Genomic DNA, 21,665 nt, shown 5'->3' on the forward strand with positions numbered 1-21,665 from the left:
TCGAGAAGATAGTAATCAACCATTTTGGAAAGAAAAATTTATTAATGGATTACCAAACCTTTTCGCACATAAAATAAGAAATGTTTTAGTAAATGAAGAAGGTATTATACCTTATCATACCCTTACTTATGGGAACATAGTTAATGTTATCTAGAAGGAAGGATTGAAAATGTGTATTGATATGAAGATTTCTAAACAAGTCAATAAAGACAAATCAATTGCCAAATATGAGCTTGGAACATTTTGTGAACAATATGGTTTACCTCCTATAGCTCATTCCCACAAGAAGAAGAAAGCTCAACATATGAGCAAGTATTCTAAACCACATTCCAGATATCATAAGTATAAGCCTAGGTCGTCTACCAAACCTTTTCAGTCTAATAAATTTTATGAAAAACCTAAAAAGAAATCTTTTGGAAAAACTGGTAAAGATCGACAAGATAAAAAAGGAAAATGCTACAAATGTGGCAAGTTTGGCCATTACGCCAACAAATGCAAAGTCAAAAAAGCCATTAATCAGCTGAAAATCTCTAATCAAGAGAAAGTACAGCTTATCCAGGTTCTAGAACTTAAAGATACTGACTATAGTCAATTAGAAGGAGATTTGGAATTATCCTCTTCTGATCATAGTAGTTCCAGTGAAGTTTCTTCACCAAACATCAAGTTAGGTTGTACCGACACTTGTTGTAATAAAATATCAGTGCTTAATAAGCAAGAAAAACAAGAAGAATTTCTTGTTGAAATAATAAGTAAAGTTGATGACCCAGAATTGAAATCTTTTTATTTAAAGAAATTAAAAAAATTGATTTCACAAGAAGAACCAGGCACTAGCCAACCACCACCTCAAAAGATCTCACTTAGCACCACATTAGAAAGGTTTAGTAAGCCTAAAAATGAAATTACAATTAAAGATTTGCAAAAAGAAGTTAATCAAATCAAATCGGAAATTAGGATTCTAAAGTCCGAAAACATAGAAATTCGTTCACAACTCAGTAGAGTCCGTACTCAAACTGTTGTCGAAGAACAGGATAGTTATTCTTCAGACCGTGATTCTGATGCTCATTCGAGCAAGGCTTCTTCAAAAGATTTAGTTCTAAGTCTTTTAGACAAAATAAGAATCAGAAAATGGTATTCTAAAATCAAGATAATAATCGAAGATTTTCATTTAGAAACCATAACATTAATTGATTCGGGTGCAGACTTGAATTGTATTCAAGAATGATTAATTCCTACTAAGTATTATCATAAATGCACTGACACTTAGTGCTGCAAATCAATCCCGATTAAATTAAAATATGAAATTCCTAAAGCCCATGTTTGCCAAAACAATGTTTGTTTTAAAACTCCATTTGTTTTAATCAAAAATATTTTTGATCCGGTTATATTAGGACTCCCTTTCATCGCTCTAATCTATCCTTTTAAAGTTCATCATAATCGAATCACTACTAATGTATTAGGACAAAAGATTACCTTTGAGTTCTGCATGGAAACAGATCTCAAAAAATTAAAACAACTCCAGAAAGACAGTGTCTCCAAAACTATCAACCAAATTAATGCAAAATCTCAACAAATTAATTTCTTACAAGAAGAAATTAAACACCGAAGAATTGAAGAAAAGCTAACAAATAAGTCTTTGTTAGAATCCATTAGCCAGTTTACTGATAAACTTGTTAAGGAAATATGTTCGGATATTCCCAATGCCTTTTGGCACAGAATACAACATATTGTTAAACTCCCTTATTATAAGGATTTCAATGAGTCAAAAATCCCAACAAAAGCACGACCTATTCAAATGAATCAAGAAGTCTTAGAGCTTTGTAAAACAGAAATTAACCAGCGTCTGGAAAAAGGAATTATTCAGAAAAGTAAATCTCCATGGTCATGCCCTGCATTTTATGTTCAGAAGAATGCCGAATTAGAAAGAGGCACTCCACGACTAGTTATTAACTATAAACCTTTAAATGATGTTTTGGAATGGATCCGGTATCCAATTCCCAATAAAAGAGATTTAATAAAGAGACTTTCTCAAGCAACTATTTTTTCCAAATTTGATATGAAATCAGGCTTTTGGCAAATTCAAATTCATGAAACTGATAAGTATAAAACTGCTTTTGTCACTCCTTTCGGACATTATGAATGGAATGTAATGCCTTTCGGCTTAAAAAAGCACCAAGTGAATTTCAAAATATTATGAATGAGATTTTTAATCCATATAGTCATTTTTCAATTGTTTACATTGATGATGTTCTCATCTTTTCAAAATCAATAGATGAACATTGGAAACATTTGCATATGTTTGCTAGAATCATTAAAGCCAATGGATTAGTTGTATCGGCCACCAAGATTAAGTTGTTTCAAACCAAAATTAGATTTTTAGGATATCACATCCATAGTCTACCATCCAACCAATAGATCGAGTCATCCAATTTGCTGAAAAATTTTCAGATCAGATCACTGATAAAACTCAACTTCAACGTTTTCTTGGATCACTCAATTATGTTGCTGAATTCTATCCTTATCTTCGACAGCAATGCAAACCTTTGTTTGATCGCCTTCAAAAAAATCCTCCATCATGGTCCCAAATTCATACTTCCATTGTTAAATAGATTAAAAATCATGTCAAGACTTTGCCTTGCCTTGGCATTCCAACTCCCAACTCATTCAAGATAGTTGAAACTGATGCTTCTGACATTGGTTACGAAGGTATCCTCAAACAGAAAACTTCTTCCGAAGCTCCTGAACAAATTGTTCATTTCCATTTAGGAGTTTGGAATCCTACTCAACATAATTATAGTACTATTAAGAAAGAGATATTATCTATTGTATTATGCATTAGAAAATTTCAAGATGATTTATTGAATCAAAAATTTTTGGTTCATGTTGATTGCAATTCTGCAAAACATGTTTTACAAAAAGATGTTCAAAACATTGCATCAAAACAGATTTTTGCATGCTGGCAAGCCATATTAAGTATTTTTGATTTTGACATTGAATACATTAAAGGCAGCCAGAATTGCATCCCTGATTTTCTAACCAGAGAATTTTTGCAGGGGAAAAATGGGTATTAACCAACGAAGGCTTCCAGCCACTCTCACCCCAACCCCAACACCAGTAAAACAGGAATCTATTCCCAATTCCTCATCGGCTTTAGCCATCACAAACAGATTTATTCCCTTAGGATCAACCATAGGAAATATCCGTCCAAATTACCAAACAACATTAACTACCCTTTATGATCCTTATTTTTCAGTTCAAACCCCATCTCATTCGAGACCAAGATCAGCCAGTTTTGCTAAAACTTCACCATACCTCAAAAAATCAAACTCAGAAAGGCTTTTTAGCATCCCACATCATATCGATAAAAATCAACCACCATAACGCATTGCCAAAATTCCCCTTCCCCCAAATTATCATTACCTTCCAACTGAATCTTTCAAAAGTCTTAAATATTACCAAGCTATTCTCTCTGAGACAGAAAGCATTGCTATCAAACCCATTTTCAGCACTACCCATGAAAACAAAATATTGTACCATTCCCTCCACATCGGAAAAATTCTTATTGAACAAGAATGGGGAATTCCCCTTTACCCTACCAAACCTTTTCATACACAACATGTTCTCATCCCAAACAATTGATAGGAGCATATTTAGGTGACTTAGCTTGTTTTCGTGCATTTATGTTGTTAGTTCGTAGTTATTTTAGTAGTTTAAGCCATTTTCGTGTGTTTTTAGGTTCCCATGGCTAAGGAAGCAAAAAGGTGCATTTTGGAGCAAAATTAGACTTGGAATGGATAGCTTATGCTTGGAGCAAAAGGAATGGAAGAAATTGAAGACCTAAAGGAGTTAGGATTCCTAATCACCAGAGGGTTCCTAATCATAAGAGGATTCCTAATCAAATGAGGAATCCTAGTCAAAGAAGGTTTCCTACTTGGAGAAGGAAAGTTAAGCCAAGGTTTCCTATTTTGGTTTAACCTTTCCTAATCCTAAATGTCCTTGAATCCCAGCAAATTTGAAGGCACCTTATGTATTTTAGGATATAAAACAAAGTTCCCTTGCAACCTAAATACCATGCCGTGCATCCCTTAGTGTTTCCCTTCCTTGCCGTGCAAGGGAGGGCCTTCTTTCCTATTCTAAAGCATTAAAACACATTCCATTTTCATATCAAACTTAGCCATAACTCACATACCTTTTTCTAGTCCAAAATCCTTGCCTAATTTCAGAAATAAAGCATATTCCCTTTCTTGCACTCCTTTGCCGCAAGTTACATGCCTTTCCCTTCAATTTCTGACTTTGTGTTTCCTTTTCTTTAAGGATTTAGAGTTAATTCTTTTCCTAAACTAAGTAATAAAGCCTTAGGATTCTTTCTTCCATATAAATACCCAATGCAGCACCCTTATTGAACCCTAATCACCCTTCCACACAACCTGCCTTCATTCACTCAGAAACTTAACCCTTGCCGCAACCTTCCATCAAACTTTCCACCATTCTCCTACTTCCATACCTTCATCCAAGCCTCCATACACCCTCCTTAACCCTTGCCGCACCAACCTACTCTCCTAAATCCATTCAAAACCCAGAAAATCATCCACAAAACCACCTTAGACTTTTGTGCCATAACTTAGCAAGGAAGAAGAGAAGAAAGACGAAGCCTTGGACGTTTGTGCATTCAAGTTGGAGTGTTGGACGTTTTTAGGTGTAATCTATCTTTTGTTTTCAATGTTTAATTCTATTTTCCTTTGTGTTGTTATGAACATGAGAAGCTAAACTCATTTTAGCCTAGGGATGCTTTGAAACCATGATTACGTTTATAATATGAGTTGATAAATTCCAGTTGTGATTTCATAAATTGTGAATGCAATTTACTTAACCGTTTGATGGATAACTTATTCTTGTATGTCGATTTGGGAGGCCTACTTAATTTGCATGCTTGAATTTGGTGCTAGAATATAAGGGAGTTTCACATAATCGTCACAAACTTATATTCACAAGTAGTTAAGGTTGTTTTCACAATCATGTTAAGTAAATTCCTAGCATGAGTATCATGATGTCATAGTTACAAGTCCTTTGTCAATACTTATGATTTCCACTGAACGTAATGATCTTTGATTGTATCTCTATTATGATGTCATGTAGGGGACTTTTGAAGAATGCTTTGGGTTGTCATATGATGTCATCCAATCCACTAACTTAAGGGAAATCTGAGGGTTAATTAGTGATGTCACGGTTAATCTGGGGGGTTAAGGTTCATGGTTTTGTAAACACGGAAAATTCCTGAAACAAGAAACAAGAATACGTGTACAAAATATATTTTGTGTTTAATGATTTTGGGGTTACAATCTCTTTGTAATTTGATCCTCTGATTCTATCTTCGTAGGGTGTGGGTTTGTGGATGAGCTGTTGATCCAAAAGGCCGTCGGGGCTTGATCTAAGGATGAACAGTTGATGAACGGATCTTCAAGGGGCGTTGGGCTTGATCTTGAAGACTGGGTGTATGGGTTTGTGGATGAGCTGTTGATCCAAAGGGCCGTCGGGGCTTGATCTAAGGATGAACAGTTGATGAACGGATTTTCAAGGGCTTTTGGGCTTGATCTTGAAGACTGTGTGTATGGATTTCTTCAAGGGCTTTTGGGCTTGATCTTGAAGGTTGATGGATGAGCGGATCTTCAAGGGCTTTTGGGCTTAATCTTGAAGAACGATTGGATGTGTGGATTTGTTGAGGTTGTTGATCCAAATGGCCATTGGGGCTTTATCTTAGGATGAACGGATGATGAACACTTTCTTCAAGGGGCCGTCGGGGCTTGATCTTGAATTGGTGGAAGTTCTTCAAGGGCCGTTGGGGCTTGACCTTGAAGGAGGATTTGACGAAGAACGAAGATTGTTTTCTTGATCCTTCGGGATTTGCTTGAAAGCTTTAGAGTTTCAAAGGTTCAAGGTTTTGGTGTGATGTAAATTCCTTTCTTTCTTTCTCATTTTCCTTCCTTTCTTTTCCTCCTTCTTTTTCTCCCTTCTAAAATGAATGCCTTGGCTTCCTATTTATAGAATTCCAAAACTTGAGTTTTGGATTTAAATAATCAGATGAAATAAATCATTTCTGCCAGGTATTGACACGTGTCCTATTTGATGACCTTTCCAATTTATTTCGATTTTTCGTTGAGTCACACGCTACATGTAAAATTTATGTGACACGTGAGCGTTGAAATTTTAATTATTGGTCAACATTCATTTCATCGAAATTTCGATGTCCACAAATGCCCCCACTTCAAGGCGCGTCGTAGACATGTGCTTGTCACGTGTAGAAGATGCGTTTTGAAGTCCCTTAATGTAGATGTCAACCCAAGGGCCGTCGGGTCTTGATCTTGAATTGGGCTGGAAATTTCTTCAAGGGCCATCGAGGTTGGATCTTGAGTTCGACTGGAAGATTTTCTGGTTTCCCCCAATCGTTGATTTTCCACAGGCTTAACCTTGAACTGGGCTGGAGATTTCTTCAAGGGCCATCGAGGCTTGATCTTGAGTTCGACTGGAAGATTTTCTGGTTTCCTCCAATCGTTGATTTTCCTTTGTGCTACTCTTGAACTGGGCAGCAGGATTCTTCAAGGGAGGCTTGATCTTGAGTTCGACTGGAAGATTTTCTGGTTTCCTCCAATCGTTGATTTTCCTTTGTGCTACTCTTGAACTGGGCAGCAGGATTCTTCAAGGGCCATCGAGGCTTGATCTTGAGTTCGACTGGAAGATTTTCTGGTTTCCTCCAATCGTCTGAGCTTACTCCTTTTATCTGTTTCTTTGTTCAATCTCTCCAATTCGTATTGAAGAGGGTTAGAGGATAGCTCAGCATATGTAGTTGTTGCTTGTCTCCACATGCCTCAATGTATCATTTTCACTTGCCTTACTTGCTCCCCTTTGCAGAAGTGGTCCCTTCTCTGGAAGTGTATCAACCGTTGAAGATGACTACTCGAGAGCAACGCTAGGTAAGCAACCAGGGAATAGATTCCAGGCAGTCGGTTCCAGATCGGAAGACTGACTCCAAGTGCCGGCTGATTGCTTCTTTCACTTTGCCATGCGAGTAAGAACAAGGACAAAGAAAAATACAGGGAAAAAGCATGATATGAGATACCTTTGCTTTCAAAGAAGCAGCGAATGAATCAGCACATATATTTGTTGTGCTTGTCTCCACATGCTTCGATGTATCATTTTCACTTGCCTTACTTGCTCCCTTTGCAGAAGTGGTATTTCCTTATGCAGGTTTGGCATCTTCTCTTGTAGTATTTGTCCTCTGATGCAGGAGTTGAATGCAAACCTTGCATTTGAATGGACCATCACTTCTTGGTGGCAGCGCAAGTTTGAGTGGAGTTTCCGACATATTGCTTTCTCTGTCCTTGTCCTGGCAGGTGAGAACAAGGGCAAAGGAAAAGATAGGGAAAAAGCATGATATGAGATACCTTTGCTTTCGCCCTTGATGATATGAGATACCTTTGCTTTGGAAGAAGCGGCGAATGAATCAGCACATGTATTTGTTGTGCTTGTCTCCACATGCTTCGATCTACCGTTTCCTTCTGGCTCATCTGTACTCCAGGTATCTGGTATCTTCTTTGGGGAAGAAGAAAAAATTGAGTATTTCGAGAGGCTTTGCTGGGAGTGCGCCCTCAGAGGTAAGGAAGAATTGGGCATTTTTTTGCAGGTCTGCCTTGCCATAAAAGATGAAGGTCGACATATATAGGGATTTCTCAATAGCAAGTGGTGGTACTGTTCTTTTACCCTTGTCGACAAACGTCTTTTCGATATCTGAACGATGCCTCTTTGATTTCTGAACGACGCCTCTTCGATTTCTGAACGACGCCTCTTCGATTTCTGAGCGAGCGCCTCTTCGAAAAAGTAGTCACGGGTGCGGCTCTGTCACCACGCTTGTTGGCCAAGGCGCGTAGTTGGGATGATAACCTTCACGTGTTTTCAACTTTGTCAGAGATCTTTTGACAAAGTTGAACGCGTTATCTGAAAAGCCGCAAAAGCGTCGCCGAACTTCACGCAGGAAAATCCGGTTTTTTGAATCGGTGGTCGTGTCGCCTTGGCTTTTTATAGAGGTATCGATCACCTCCAACATGCACACTTTGAAGATCGCCCGTTTGTGAAAATCGTCTTCGGCCCCTTTCTGATTTTACTCCATCCACCTTTCTCTTTTAACCCTTTGACAATGGCTAACCCGTCTAACATTTGCTTAGATTTGAGTCTCAGCAGTGATCCGAGTGCGCCGCGTCAGGTAAATGTATGGTGCCCTTCTTTCTTATCTTCTAATGGCCCTTTGACAGGTGAAGATTCTGTGATGAAGGACGCAACAACAGCTACGATAGTAGCTAGGAACCTCCTCACTCCTAAGGATAGTAGGCTGCTTTCAGGACGGTCCGATGAGTTGGCCGTTCAAGAGTCCCTCGCTCTTAGTGTTCAGTGTGCGAGCTCTGTGTCCAACATGGGCCAACGCCTGCTTGCTCGGTCCCGTCAGGTGGAATCATTGATGGCAGAGGTGGAAAATCTTAAGCAGGAGATCAAACAAGTTAAGTACGAGAATAGAAGTTTGCACGTGCTTGCAAATAACTATTCGTCGGGCATGAAGAGGAAGCTTGATGAGCTGCAAGAATCTGAAGGTCGAATTCAAAGTGACCGTCAAAAGCTTGCGGCTTATCTCCAGAGGCACCTTTTTCCTGGGTCATCTAGCGTTCCACCCAGTATTGAGGCCTGGAATGCTCTAGCTCCGATGCCTTCCGCTCCGATGCCTCCTGCTCCGATGCCTCCCGCTCCGAGAGTTTTGCCCAGTAATGGGGCTTCACGTGAACATCCTTTGTGAAAGCTCCATCTTTTGTATTTCTTTTTTTTTTTTTTTTTTTTCATGTGTAAGCACATATCTGTAATTTATCAGAGATATCAATAAATAAACTTTATTTTATTTAACGTAATGTGCTAAATAGAGCGCATATATATATATATTTTTTTTTTTTCACATGGTGCCAATGCACCAAGATCCTTTTTTTTTTATTATTATTTTTTTTGCTTTCGGTGGTGCTGATCCACCAAAATAGATCCTTTTTTTTTTATTATATATTTTTTTTCTTTGCTTTCGGTGGTGCTGATCCACCAAGATAGATCCTTTTTTTTTTTTTTTTTTTAATAATATTTTTTTTATATATATATATATTCCCCACATGGTGCAGGGAGGAAATGCAGAGGAGCTTGGAGTAGTAGGAGGTAAGAGTTGGAGAAAGTCTTTGGGTGTGAGTTGACAAACTTTGGTTTTGTCAATCACATTCAAAGGCAGCAGCAGAGGCAAGAAGACGGATGAGGTCTTTGGGTGTGAGTTGACAAACTTTGATTTTGTTGATCACATTCAAAGGCAGCAGCCATGGCGGAGGTGCAGAAACAGCCAGAGCTTGAGGCAGAGTGTAAGGCGTCGAGTTTGAAGACCGGCTAGTCGTTTGACAGCGGTCAATGAAGCTCTTCGTTGATTTTGACCACGGTGGCCAGAGTGAGGAGCTTGAGGTAGTTAGTGGATGTTGTTGTTGCGGCTATGGAGTTTGGAGAGTTTGAAGATGGAGCACAGCCGTGAAGAGGTCGATGATCGAAGGAGGAGTGACCTCTCGGACTCCCAAGCCACGCCCAGCTTCCTTTGCAGCTCCCAAAGTCGGAGCCTTTAGTCCGAGAGAAGACCTGTTGAAATAGCCAGAAGAACGAAGCTTGCATCTCCTTCTGCACCCTGCACCGGGAAACAAAATCCTTCCGCGCTGCGAGTGCTCCGTGAAATCCAAGTTCCACTGTGTGACCCTCTGCATAGCTGCATAACCTCCAGTAGCGAAAGCCCTGAGAAGGTTGAGAGTAGCAACAGATTGACAATAGGCTCTAATCAGTCTCTGGGGGTCTGGAGTCTTCGACTGTAAATCGAAGGCGTCTCCGTTCACATTATCCCCTCTGTAACTAGGCAGCTTCACACCGTTCTTCTCCTCAAAAGAATCCGATCTGGGTTTCGCAAACTGACCCGCCATTCTTCCCACCTTGACGACGGGGATTTGGCCTCCGAACATCAAAACGACGCCCATTTGGAGGAGAACTCTGAAGGTGTCACGAATGTTGTTGGCATTGAACTCCTTGAAGCTCTCAGCGCAGTCCCCACCTTGAAGAAGAAACGCGTTTCCCATGGCGGCCTCTCCGATAAGCTCCTCCAGGTTCCTCGCCTCACCAGCGAACACAATAGGCGGGAACGAATCGAGGGTCCGAAGCACCGACTGGAGATCTTCCTGATTCGGGTACTCCGGCAATTGCAGCGCCTTCTTAGATTTCCATGTCTCCAAGCTCCATTTTGCCGGAACTGCATTGTGCTTCGTCGCCAAAGAAGAAGAAGACGCCGTCTGAGCAGCCTGCTGCTTCGGCGGCTTATCGGAGACAACTGGGTTCTTGGCTGGCTCGGCGGCGTGGACGGCGACGATTGGCCAGACGGACTTGATGGGCAGAGAGGGTTGGTGAGTTCTGGAATTAGTGCAGACGGGGCATTCGAGCAGCTCGTGGACGCTGGTGGCGGGAGTAATGGCGGTGGGCCCGTTGATGGTGACGTTGGTGGTGACATTGCTTCTGGGCTTGGAAAATTCATGGTGGTGCTGATGAAGTTGAGGATGCGGGTGCAGAGTGTTGTGGTGGGGATGGATCTCGTCCTCATCGAGTCCATCTGAGGACGACACACACTCGATGCTTTCCAAGTCCATCGCTTTCCCCCTCGACCACCCCCAAAAGATCGAATTTTTCACCAAACCCAATTGCAAAAATGAAAAATTATCCAAAACCCACTAATCAAAATCCCCAAGCGAACCCACAAATCGAAGAACCGATTGCTCGGAGCTGCTGGGTTTCTCTCGGACCTTCCCTTTTCCCTATTATTTTCTGGGAAAATTTCAGAAAGTGGAAGAAAAAGGAGGGAGCGAAGGAGGGAGTCGGCGTAGTGAGTGAGGTGACGGATGGGAAGGCGTCACGGAGGCGCTGGGCGAGATGCAGGCGAAGTGGAAGGAATAGGAGCACTCCGCCGTGAAAATGGCGGTGCCCTGACCACTTTTCACAGTTTGTAAGCAGATTCCGCATCTACTTTTGGAGAGGCGTAGGGTGGACCTGAGGATTGAAAACCTGGAGGGAGATTTGCTTTCCGAATACCTGCACATACGCAGCCTCGAGAGCTCCAGTGGTGCTGAATGTCCAGCAAGATCCACAGTGACCTTGATCTTTAACTGGGGTCACTATGCCTTCTTCTTTCCAGTTTTTCGATTCAGGAAGAACGGCATCAGTGAGCTTGTGGTTGCCCTTTGTGGTGGCAGAGCAGTTCTGAGCAGCTTTGTAGGCGGAGAGGGTGCTTTCTGCGGTCTCCTTGCGCTCAGCGCCGGTCTTGAACTCGGCAAGATAACGGTGGTAATCGCCCTTCATCTTGAGATAAAAGACCTTGGAGTCGCCGGCGCAGGCGGAGGGGATGAGCCTGGAGTCAAGGAGCTTGAGAATGCCGTCGCAGATGTTGGAGAGCTCGGTCTCGATCTTGGATCGGGAAGATTTGAGGAAGACAAACGGAGACGAAGGCTTGGAGCCGAGTAAGGATGGGCTTTGAGAGCTGGGCCCGAATTTGTTGCTAGGCTCGCAGGCTTGGGCTTGGATTTGGGCTGCTCCTTTTTGTGGACTTCAACTTCTGTTTCTTTGAGTTGGCATGGGTCTTAAGTGTAGGCAAACCTACTTTAACATGTATAATTTTTTTTTTTTTTTTTTTTTTTTTTTTTATTAACACATAACAACGTATGTACCTTTTTTTTTTTTTTTGATAGAGAATATATATATATATTTTTTTCTAATACATAGTAACATATGTATTTTTTTTTTTTCTTTTCTTTTCTTTTGTAATAAAATTGACTTTCTTTAATGAAACATTTATTTATTTATTTTGATGTGACTGTACTTGAAGTTTTGAAGTTTTGAAGTTTCAAGTTGCCTACGTACTCTTCCAAAGAAGAGATCAAGTCATAAAGTAGTTCAAATGAGTGATGGTTTTGATGATGATTTTACCGTACACAGTTTATGCTCTTGCGGGCCAGGAGCGTTTGTTGTCACCTTTTAGGCTCGTGCAGACCAGGAGCTTTTAGTGCCGTTTGCAGTTTCAGCTCATGCAGACAAGGAGCTTTTGGTGCCGTTTGCAGTTTCAGCTCATGCAGGCAAGGAGCTTTTGATGTCGCCTTTTATGCTTGTGCAGACCAGGAGCTTTTGGTGTTACCTTTTAGGCTCGTGCGAACGAGGAGCTTTTGGAATTTGTCAAACGATCTTAGAGAGGCATTCCTTGCAATCTTTATAGCAATGAGTCTTGACTGAGTGATTGAAGAAGTCTTTGGGGAAGAAATCGCGCATCGTGATGGCAACGGACGATCTTTGTGTCATAACTTCATCATCCTCAACACTTTCATGTAGCTTTGAAGGTTGACGGTAGCTGCTTTGCCCCATTTCCGATTGGTGAACTTGTGGAGGAGACCTATGTTTCTTGTGCATTTTCTTTGGAGTGACATAAGTTCATCCTTCAACTTCACTTGACTTGACTGACATGGTTTTGGAGCATGCCCCCAGCGGTTGAGGTGAAGATTTTGAGTTCAAAGAGCCAGAAGTGACGGTGGTATAGTTTGACTTCACCACATCATTAAGATCTAGCTCGATGATCCCTTTCTGAGCCAACTTCATGATGAGATCTTTTAGCACAAAGCACTTTTCCGTCGGATGACTAATGAAGCGGTGGAATTTACAGTACCTTGGACTGTCAGTACGGTTCATATCTTCTGGCCGTTTGCACTCAGGTAGGTCGATCACCTTTTTGTCAAGCAAGTCTTTCAACATGGCAACCACGTCAGAGTCGGGGAATGGATAAGTCTTCTCCTCAAGCTCCTTCAAAGTGCGTTTACGTATCTCTTGATCACGAAAAGCTTCGGTTTGAATCGCCTTGCTTCGTGTATGGATTTTGACTGGAGTTGTGTTGACCGTCATTGCTTCCTTGGTGGGTTTCACGTAGCCTTATCCACCTTTGGCCCCAAAACTTTGTCATTCTTGTAGTCGGCGATCTGTTCTTTCTTCCCATGATGGGTGATGCTTAACTCCATATCATGGGCGCGGGTGGCTAACTCCTCAAATGTTCGTGGTTTGATGCCTTGAAGGATGTAGTGTAGTCCCCACTGCATGCCTTGAACGCACATCTCAATGGCGGAGGTTTCAGAAAGCCGATCTTTGCAATCCAGGCTTAATGAACGCCATCTATTTATGTAGTCGACGACAGGTTCATCTCTCCACTGTTTCGTACTGGTCAGCTCTAGCATGCTTACAGTACGACGAGTGTTGTAGAAACGGTTGAGGAATTCCCTTTCTAGCTGGTCCCAACTGTTGATAGACTTAGGTTCGAGGTCAGTGTACCAGTCAAAAGCGTTACTTTTTAGTGAACGCACGAACTGTTTGACGAGGTAGTCTCCCTCCGTCCCAGCATTGTTGCAAGTTTCAATGAAATGGGCGACATGTTGCTTTGGGTTGCCTTTTCCATCGAACTGCATGAATTTTGGGGGCTGATAACCCATTGGCATCTTCAAAGCATCAATCTTCTTGGAGTAAGGCTTTGAGTACAGTACTGAGTCATGTGAGCTTCCTTCGTATTGTGTCTTGATGGTGCTTGCGATCATCTCTTGTAGCTGTTGGATAGAGAGAGATTCCATGAACGCCGTTGCTTGGTCTAGCTTCGGCTTCTCTTCGACTTTCTCCACTGGAGGCTCCTCTTCTTCGTCGACTTCTTTCTTTAATGGACCAACATTTGGGTCGACTTTCATGTCGAGCTGCGTATCTAGTTGGTTGATGAGTGCGGCGATCTGCAAATCCTTCTCTTCCACAGTCCGTGTAAGCTTTGCAATTGCTTCGCTCATTTGAGCCAGTTGTTCTTCAACAGAGGTGACGCCAATGGTCATGACTTGTGCAGCCAATAGACATGACTTTCCTTCAGACATCCATAGTGCTGATGAAGAACCCCATTGGCCATTTTGGGGTGTCATCTTGTGTGCCTCAATAGCATGCTTTGGTGCCCCCAGCAAGGTCAGGTGGATGACCAACTCGCTCCTTTGATGCTGCTCTTGCTTGCTTAGCAGTACCAACTTTGTAGCGGCATATTGAGGAGTGGTTGTGGCACCAATGGATGCTCCATTTGTGGCGGAAGTGCTTATGCTTCTTCCCTTGGTGGTTGCAAGAACGGCTTGTCCCTTGCTTGATGCCATTGATTTTGGAGGTGTGCTTTGGTTGTTGTCAACTCCGTAACCATGCTCCTTCAACTTCTTTTGAGTTTTGGTGAGGTCACGATCTTTGTCGTTGACGGTGTTTGAAACCTTCTTTCCAAGATTTGAAGAGGAAGCAAAGTCATGCCTAGCCTTTGACATGAGTTCGTAGGCATTTGGGTTAAAGCCTTCTTCGGTCTTCTTAGTTGGAAGAGAGCTTGGTTTTACTTTGACGCTATGCTGTGCCTTCAGACGGTTGATGAGTCCGGCGGTTTGCAAGTTTTTCTCCTCTGCAGTCTTTATCAGCCTTGCAATTGTTTCCTTCATCTGAACCAGCTGTTTTTCAATGGAGGTAGTGCCGATAGTCATGACTTGTTCTTTGTTTGAAACCATGGACTGTGCTTGAATATCTTGAACGGAGATAGAGATGAGAGGTAGAGATTGTCCCACTGGGCGTGCCAAATTTGTAAACACGGAAAATTCCTGAAACAAGAAACAAGAATACGTGTACAAAATATATTTTGTGTTTAATGATTTTGGGGTTACAATCTCTTTGTAATTTGATCCTCTGATTCTATCTTCGTAGGGTGTGGGTTTGTGGATGAGCTGTTGATCCAAAAGGCCGTCGGGGCTTGATCTAAGGATGAACAGTTGATGAACGGATCTTCAAAGGGCGTTGGGCTTGATCTTGAAGACTGTGTGTATGGTTTGTGGATGAGCTGTTGATCCAAAGGGCCGTCGGGGCTTGATCTAAGGATGAACAGTTGATGAACGGATTTTCAAGGGCGTTTGGGCTTGATCTTGAAGACCGTGTGTATGGATTTCTTCAAGGGCTTTTGGGCTTGATCTTGAAGGTTGATGGATGAGCGAATCTTCAAGGGCTTTTGGGCTTAATCTTGAAGAACGATTGGATGTGTGGATTTGTTGAGGTTGTTGATCCAAATGGCCGTTGGGGCTTGATCTTAGGATGAACGGATGATGAACACTTTCTTCAAGGGGCCGTCGGGGCTTGATCTTGAATTGGTGGAAGTTCTTCAAGGGCCGTTGGGGCTTGACCTTGAAGGAGGATTTGACGAAGAATGAAGAGTGTTTTCTTGATCCTTCGGGATTTGCTTGAAAGCTTTAGAGTTTCAAAGCTTCAAGGTTTTGGTGTGATGTAAATTCCTTTCTTTCTTTCTCCTTTTCCTTCCTTTCTTTTCCTCCTTCTTTTTCTCCCTTCTAAAATGAATGCCTTGGCTTCCTATTTATAGAATTCCAAAACTTGAGTTTTGGATTTAAATAATCAGATGAAATAAATCATTTCTGCCAGGTATTGACACGTGTCCTATTTGATGACCTTTCCAATTTATTTCGATTTTTCGTTGAGTCACACGCTACATGTAAAATTTATGTGACACGTGAGCGTTGAAATTTTAATTATTGGTCAACATTCATTTCACCGAAATTTCGATGTCCACAGGTTTATCGGAAAAGCAACTGGAAATCAATTTATGTTTGAATGTATCATGTGTGGAGAAGTATCCCTTGGCTATTTCATCATCCATTGGTTTTTCTTAATTTCGTCAAAATCTGTTTTAAGTTTTTAATTCACTTGTTTTTCTTTTAAATTCGTCCAAAATCAAATCCCCTTTACTTGTTCCAAATCTGTCCAAAAGTGTGTTTTTGAGTCTTTTGAGTCAAAACTAATTGTATTTTCGTCCAAATTGAGTCCTAGAGTCTAAATTGAGTCTTTTTTATTATTTTGAGTTGTTTTGAGTCTTTGAAGTTTGTTTTGAGTCATACAAGTTTAGTTAAGAGTCTTTCGAGTTTGTTTAAGTGTTTAAAGCATATTTTTACATCTTTGAGTCGATTTTCATTAGATTAGCAATCCCTCCTAATCCCCGGCCTAGAACGATCCTTACTTATATCTACACTATAATTGTCAAAAAGAGGGTTTAATTTGGGTGCTATCTTTTATCACATCAAATTTTTGGCGCCGTTGCCGGGGATTAGCAACTTTGCTAATCCCCTGTTGTTTCTTTTTGTTTCTTTTTCATATATTTTTGTTTTAGCTACTGACCTTATTTCTTTTCTTGTTTATAGGTACTAGTTTATGACTCATAGTTCTCAACCTATTAGTGCAAAGATCTTGGATTTTGACGATGATTTTGAGCGCACTTTGAGAAGGAAGAAGAAGGACCTAGAACTTCACTCATCAAGTTCTAGTTCGGCTTCTAATCTTGAGGTGGAAGAGGAACCCACGGCGAGGGAGGAAGAAGAGGTCCACACCATGGCAACGGACAACCGTACAATCAAGGAGCTTTCCACCTCGGGAATGGACAATGCCACACCATTGTGCATCCAATACCCAAGGGTGGCTTAAGACAAAACCGACGAATTTGAATTGAAGTCAAGTTTGTTGCACCACATTCCGAAGTTCCGTGGACTGTCCATGGAGGATCCCAACAAGCATTTGAAGGAGTTCGAGGTGGTGTGTTCAAGCATGACTCCAATTAACGGTGATAGTAGTATTTTGAAGATGAAGGCCTTTCCCTTCTCATCATTGGAGAAGGCTAAGGATTGGTTATACGAACTAGCACCCGGAACGGTCACTTCTTGGGAGAGCATGAAGAGGGTGTTTCTTGAGAAGTTCTTTCCTACTTCAAGAGTCATTCTCTTGAGGAAGAAGATTAGCGGAATCCAACAAAGTCAAAGGGAGTCTTTGCCAACGTATTACGAGCGTTTTAAAGCCCTTGTTGCATCATGTCCTCAACATCAAATGAAAGAGGAGCTTCTACTTCAATACTTCTACGAAGGTCTTCTTCCCATTAAAAGGCAAGTGCTTGATGCCTCGGCGGGAGGTGCGTTGGTGGACAAAACTCCCATGACAGCCAAGAACCTAATTGCGAACCGGGCTTTCAATGCACAACAATATGAAGGAATTGGGCAAAGGGACCCCCCACGGCAACAAGTGCATGAGGTAAGTTCTCAATCCGACATTCAAACTCAATTAGCTAATCTTACTTCTATTGTGTCTCAGATGGCCGAAGGAATGAAGGTCCAAGGACCAATTGTATGTGGCGTATGTTCTATCCAAGGACACCCTTCGGAAAAGTGCCCTCAATTGATTGAGAATGGGGGATGGGAGAGTGCAAACGCCACTGGATTTCCAAGCCAAAATTAACTGAGGAATGATCCATATTCCAATACCTACAATCCGGGTTGGAGAGACCATCCAAACTTCAAGTGGAGGGAGCCTCAACAACCTCAACAACAAGGAGGCTTTAGGCAGCAACCCCCGGGGTTTTACACCAAAACCTACGACCATGATTTAAACCAACCCCAATCTGCCCAAAACCATCAAGTACGTCTTTAGATAATGCTACAATTCTTAAGTTACTTACCAATTTGTCTCAGGGGCAAGAAAATCAAAACAAGGTGATGCAAGACCAAGACAAAAGGGTGGACCAATTAGAGAAGCAAATTGGGCAGATTGCGGAGTTTGTAGGGCAATTCCGAGACCAAGGCAAGCCCCTGAGCTCAACCATTGTTAATCCAAAGGGAGGGTTCGAATCTGCCAAAACAATCACTTTGAGGAGTGGAAAAGAAGTTGGCACTACATCCACACCACCCAAAACAAGTCCTAATGAAGATGAGAAGCTATAACATGAAGAGGAGGATGCAAGCAAGCCCACAGCAAGGGTACAAACACCCTTGCCGCAAGCGCTTAAGGACCAAAATTCATCCAGTCCATCCCATTCGGCCACCAAAGGTAAGTTGGGTTCAAATTCGATTAATTCTAACCCCGTTCCACCCAATGTTCCTTTTCCTCACAGATTTTTGCAAACAAAGAAGGAGGAGCATGAGAAAGACATTCTTGAGACGTTTAGGAAAGTTCAAGTCAATATCCCGCTCCTAGATGCCATAAAGCAAGTGCCCAAATACGCTAAGTTCTTGAAGGAATTATGCACTACAAGGAAGAAGGCTTCGAATAAAGAGGTAGTGAGAGTAAGTGAAAACGTTTCCCCTTTACTTACTTGTTCCAAATCTATCCAAAAGTGTGTTTTTGAGTCTTTTGAGTCAAAACTAATTGTATTTTCGTCCAAATTGAGTCCTAGAGTCTAAATTGAGTCTTTTTTATTATTTTGAGTTGTTTTGAGTCTTTGAAGTTTGTTTTGAGTCATACAAGTTTAGTTAAGAGTCTTTTGAGTTTGTTTAAGTGTTTTAAAGCATATTTTTACATCTTTGAGTCGATTTTCATTAGATGAGCAATCCCTCCTAATCCCCGGCCTAGAACGATCCCTACTTATATCTACACTACAATTGTCAAAAAGAGGCTTTAATTTAAGTGCTATCTTTTATCACATCAACAATCTTTACAATTATTATAATTACATCCAAGCATGGACTAATATCTTTCTTCATCAGACAGTTGATTTTAGTCACTCATGGTTCATAACCTTTGACAGAAATTTCAAGTTAAATTTTCCAGCATGGTTTCCAGAATGGTGGGCTTCTCATGGCCTGAATGTCAATCTCATCCCAGATGACCTTCGTCAAGCACTCATCATTGGCTTCCAGAACAAATTTGATCACAGCCGTTTCGACAGCAGGGTTTCCTTCTTTTCATTGTTCATGGCCAAGTACAAAATCCCATGGATACTGAAATGGAATTTTGAAGCAGACAATGGTGGCATTTACACGACCCAATGGGTGAAATGGTGGGACAAATTCAACCATTAGAAAATTATCGATTTAGTAAAATTAGAATTTCCTCAGGTTCAAACTTCGCCAATTTTTGCACCGTCAGCACAGGCTTTGCCAGAAATCCAGCAATTTCCTAAACTACCAAAAGCTCTGGAACAAGTTCAATCACTCTTCGATATCAGTCCTTCATCCTCTCTTAAGGGAAAACCTAAGTCCTCCAAATCCTCCAGTTTGAAGAAGAAAGAGAAATCCTCAAAATCTTCCCAACTCCTGGATTTGGCCCAACAGCTTATGGCAGAATCAGCAATACTTCACAAAAGAGGAAGTTCAGACTCAGACTCAGATGCTTCAGATACTTCGTCTCAGCTTCCCGCCAAATGGGCAGATCTCCCGGATGCCCAAGACCCGTTTGAATTTTGAATTTCAGATTTGTAATAATTTCCCATGTGATCGTATCCAAAAAGCATCATCAGCAGTAGCAATCATCATTTCAGATTCCTGACAAGATACTATTCATCTACAGTACCAGACAACTTACTGTTCATCCAGCTTTTCAGAAGACAAGGCGTGAATCCACAATAAATCTTCATCATTCTGCTAGGCTTTAACAGCTAGCATCACACGCAAGCGGGATTCCCGGCTCAATTCTTTCAGCCTCAATCATTTCTCTTAGCAGGATAAAAAGAGGGCTCATTCTAAGAAGAAGGGAACTTTTAGTCAAAGAAATTTCTCTTCATATTCGAAAGAACAGAGAAAAACTTCAGTAGAAAATCAAACACTTATAATTTGTATTATCAAGGATGCCTACGAGCTCCATATTGTTTAAGTTCTTCATCTGCCATTAGGCAAAACAATTTGTATCTTACAGTAAGTTTTATAAAACCTTATTTTCATAACTTATTCGCATCATTAATTTTAATTCATTATTTTCATGGAAATATCACTTATATTCAATTTAGTTTTATGCATTTATGTTATAATCTGCCATCCATGGATATTCCGTTTTAATCAGCCTCATTTCTTTATCATTCAATACATCGAATTGTTAGCCTCTTTATATGTATTCTACTTCCGCACTCTTGATTCTATGGACGGTTTTACCGCCTGAGTTGGTTCCACCCCATTTGCATATATATATATAAGGGATGGAATGAGAGTTTTCAGAAAAGGACGAAGATGGGCGGAGAGCTGGAGTCGAGCTTGGAGCTGGGAGTTTGTTGCTTGTTGCAATGTGTCACTTTTTACCGTGTGGTGTTGTGCAAAAGGCTTCAGCGTTGTTACGTTGTTTAGTGCCTTTTGGTCCCAGTTTTCCCTCAATGGTGACATTGCCATGAGTCTTGGTGCTTGGACCTTGTTGCAGTGCGTCACTTTTTACCTTGTGGTGCTGTGTAAAAGACTGCAGCAGGGCTTCGTTGTGTAGTGCCTTTTGGTCACTGTTTTCCCTCAATGGTGCGCTACCGTGGGATGCTATGCAAAAGACTGCAGCGATATTTTGCTATGTAGTGTCTTTTGTCACAATTTTCCCTTGGAGGTGACTTTGCTGTGTTTTGCCACTGTTTGCTGCTGCATGAGGGCTGCTGTACGAGGGCTGTTACACTGCTGTTGCTGAGCTTTGAATCAAGAAGCGCGTTGCTCGTGCTGATGTTGCCGATGCGGTTGGGGAGAAGGAGTTGACAGCAGGCTGATCACTACAAACGACGTAAGCAGAGGAGATGGTGACTTGGTCTACTTCAACAGCAAGGAGGAGTTACTGAATACCTGTGGCGGTGCTGGTGTCTGCGACGTCATTTGGATTTACAGCTGAGTGTGCAATGGTGCTGAGGATGACGGAGAAGCATCATGAAGCTTGGGCGAGCTGAAAGTGCTCAAGGCCGCTTGAGGGCGAGACAATGCTTGCTAATAAGGGAGCAGACGTCGCGGCTCACATTTGTGGGAAGTAAAGGGATCATGGTGGATTCTGGACGATCGCAACCGTGTCGCAGAGATTGTTGCTGAAAGAAGAGAAGGCTGCCTGAGCCGATGTCTTCGATGACGGCGTTGATGGCTAAGATCCTGGTGGTTCTCTGTTAGCACCCTTCACTCCAAGCAGGTTCAGACAAGCTGGGACAGCGATGCAAGTTGTGTCCCACCTCCAACCGTACCAACTTCGATGGAAGGCATGGTGATAGACACGTGAAGATCTTGTCCACTGTTGATGGGTTCCATCACGGTAATGTAGTGAGATCTCTCCACATTCTGAGCTGGGTCTTGGTAGGCAGTGATGTAGATTGCAGAGATGATGTATCTGGCATGTGTATTGAAGCCACCGAGAGCTCCAGCCATTGTAGATCCAGTACAGTTCTTGAGCATGTTAAGCTCGTAGAGGGGTGCCACATTGATTTTCAAAGGCAAGCATGGTGGCCTCGAAGAAGAAGAGGAAATTATTATGGCCTTCAGGAAACGGACGAAGTAGGAGCAGAGATTCTTGGTGGCGCATTCGTACATCCATTGCTGCTATTGCCTTGTTTAAAACCATCCTTCTGTTGTCGGCAAACCTCGAACCATTTTTGCGCACGATGAGTAGGCGTTGTTCCCCATGCGAATCGAACTTCCAAACTTCTTTAGACACCCATGCAATCGCTCTTCTTTTTTAGATTGGTTTGAATCTGATCAGCGTCTTTTGTTGAAATCTCCAGTGATGTAAAACCATTCTTA

The 21,665-nt window shown here is 41.7% G+C and overlaps 1 protein-coding gene and 1 pseudogene across 1 annotated transcript; both read right to left on the bottom strand.

Annotated features, from left to right (window-relative positions):
* Positions 1-9,548: 9,548 nt before the first annotated feature.
* On the bottom strand, positions 9,549-10,955 carry LOC137732839 (phospho-2-dehydro-3-deoxyheptonate aldolase 1, chloroplastic). The gene has a single exon (XM_068472099.2). The coding sequence runs from the start codon at positions 10,734-10,736 to the stop codon at positions 9,549-9,551; it is 1,188 nt and encodes a 395-aa protein (XP_068328200.2). The 5' UTR covers positions 10,737-10,955.
* Positions 10,956-11,033: 78 nt separating this feature from the next.
* On the bottom strand, positions 11,034-11,653 carry LOC148690153 (pro-cathepsin H pseudogene; annotated as a pseudogene).
* Positions 11,654-21,665: the final 10,012 nt, after the last annotated feature.

The sequence above is a fragment of the Pyrus communis genome, chromosome 16, assembly GCF_041283825.1.
Source record: "Pyrus communis isolate YQ-2024b chromosome 16, ASM4128382v1, whole genome shotgun sequence".
Lineage (NCBI taxonomy): Eukaryota > Viridiplantae > Streptophyta > Magnoliopsida > Rosales > Rosaceae > Pyrus > Pyrus communis.

Coding starts and splice junctions, on each gene's coding strand:
- LOC137732839 (XM_068472099.2), bottom strand. CDS start 10,736: ATGGACTTGGAAAGCATCGAGTGTGTGTCGTCCTCAGATGGACTCGAT.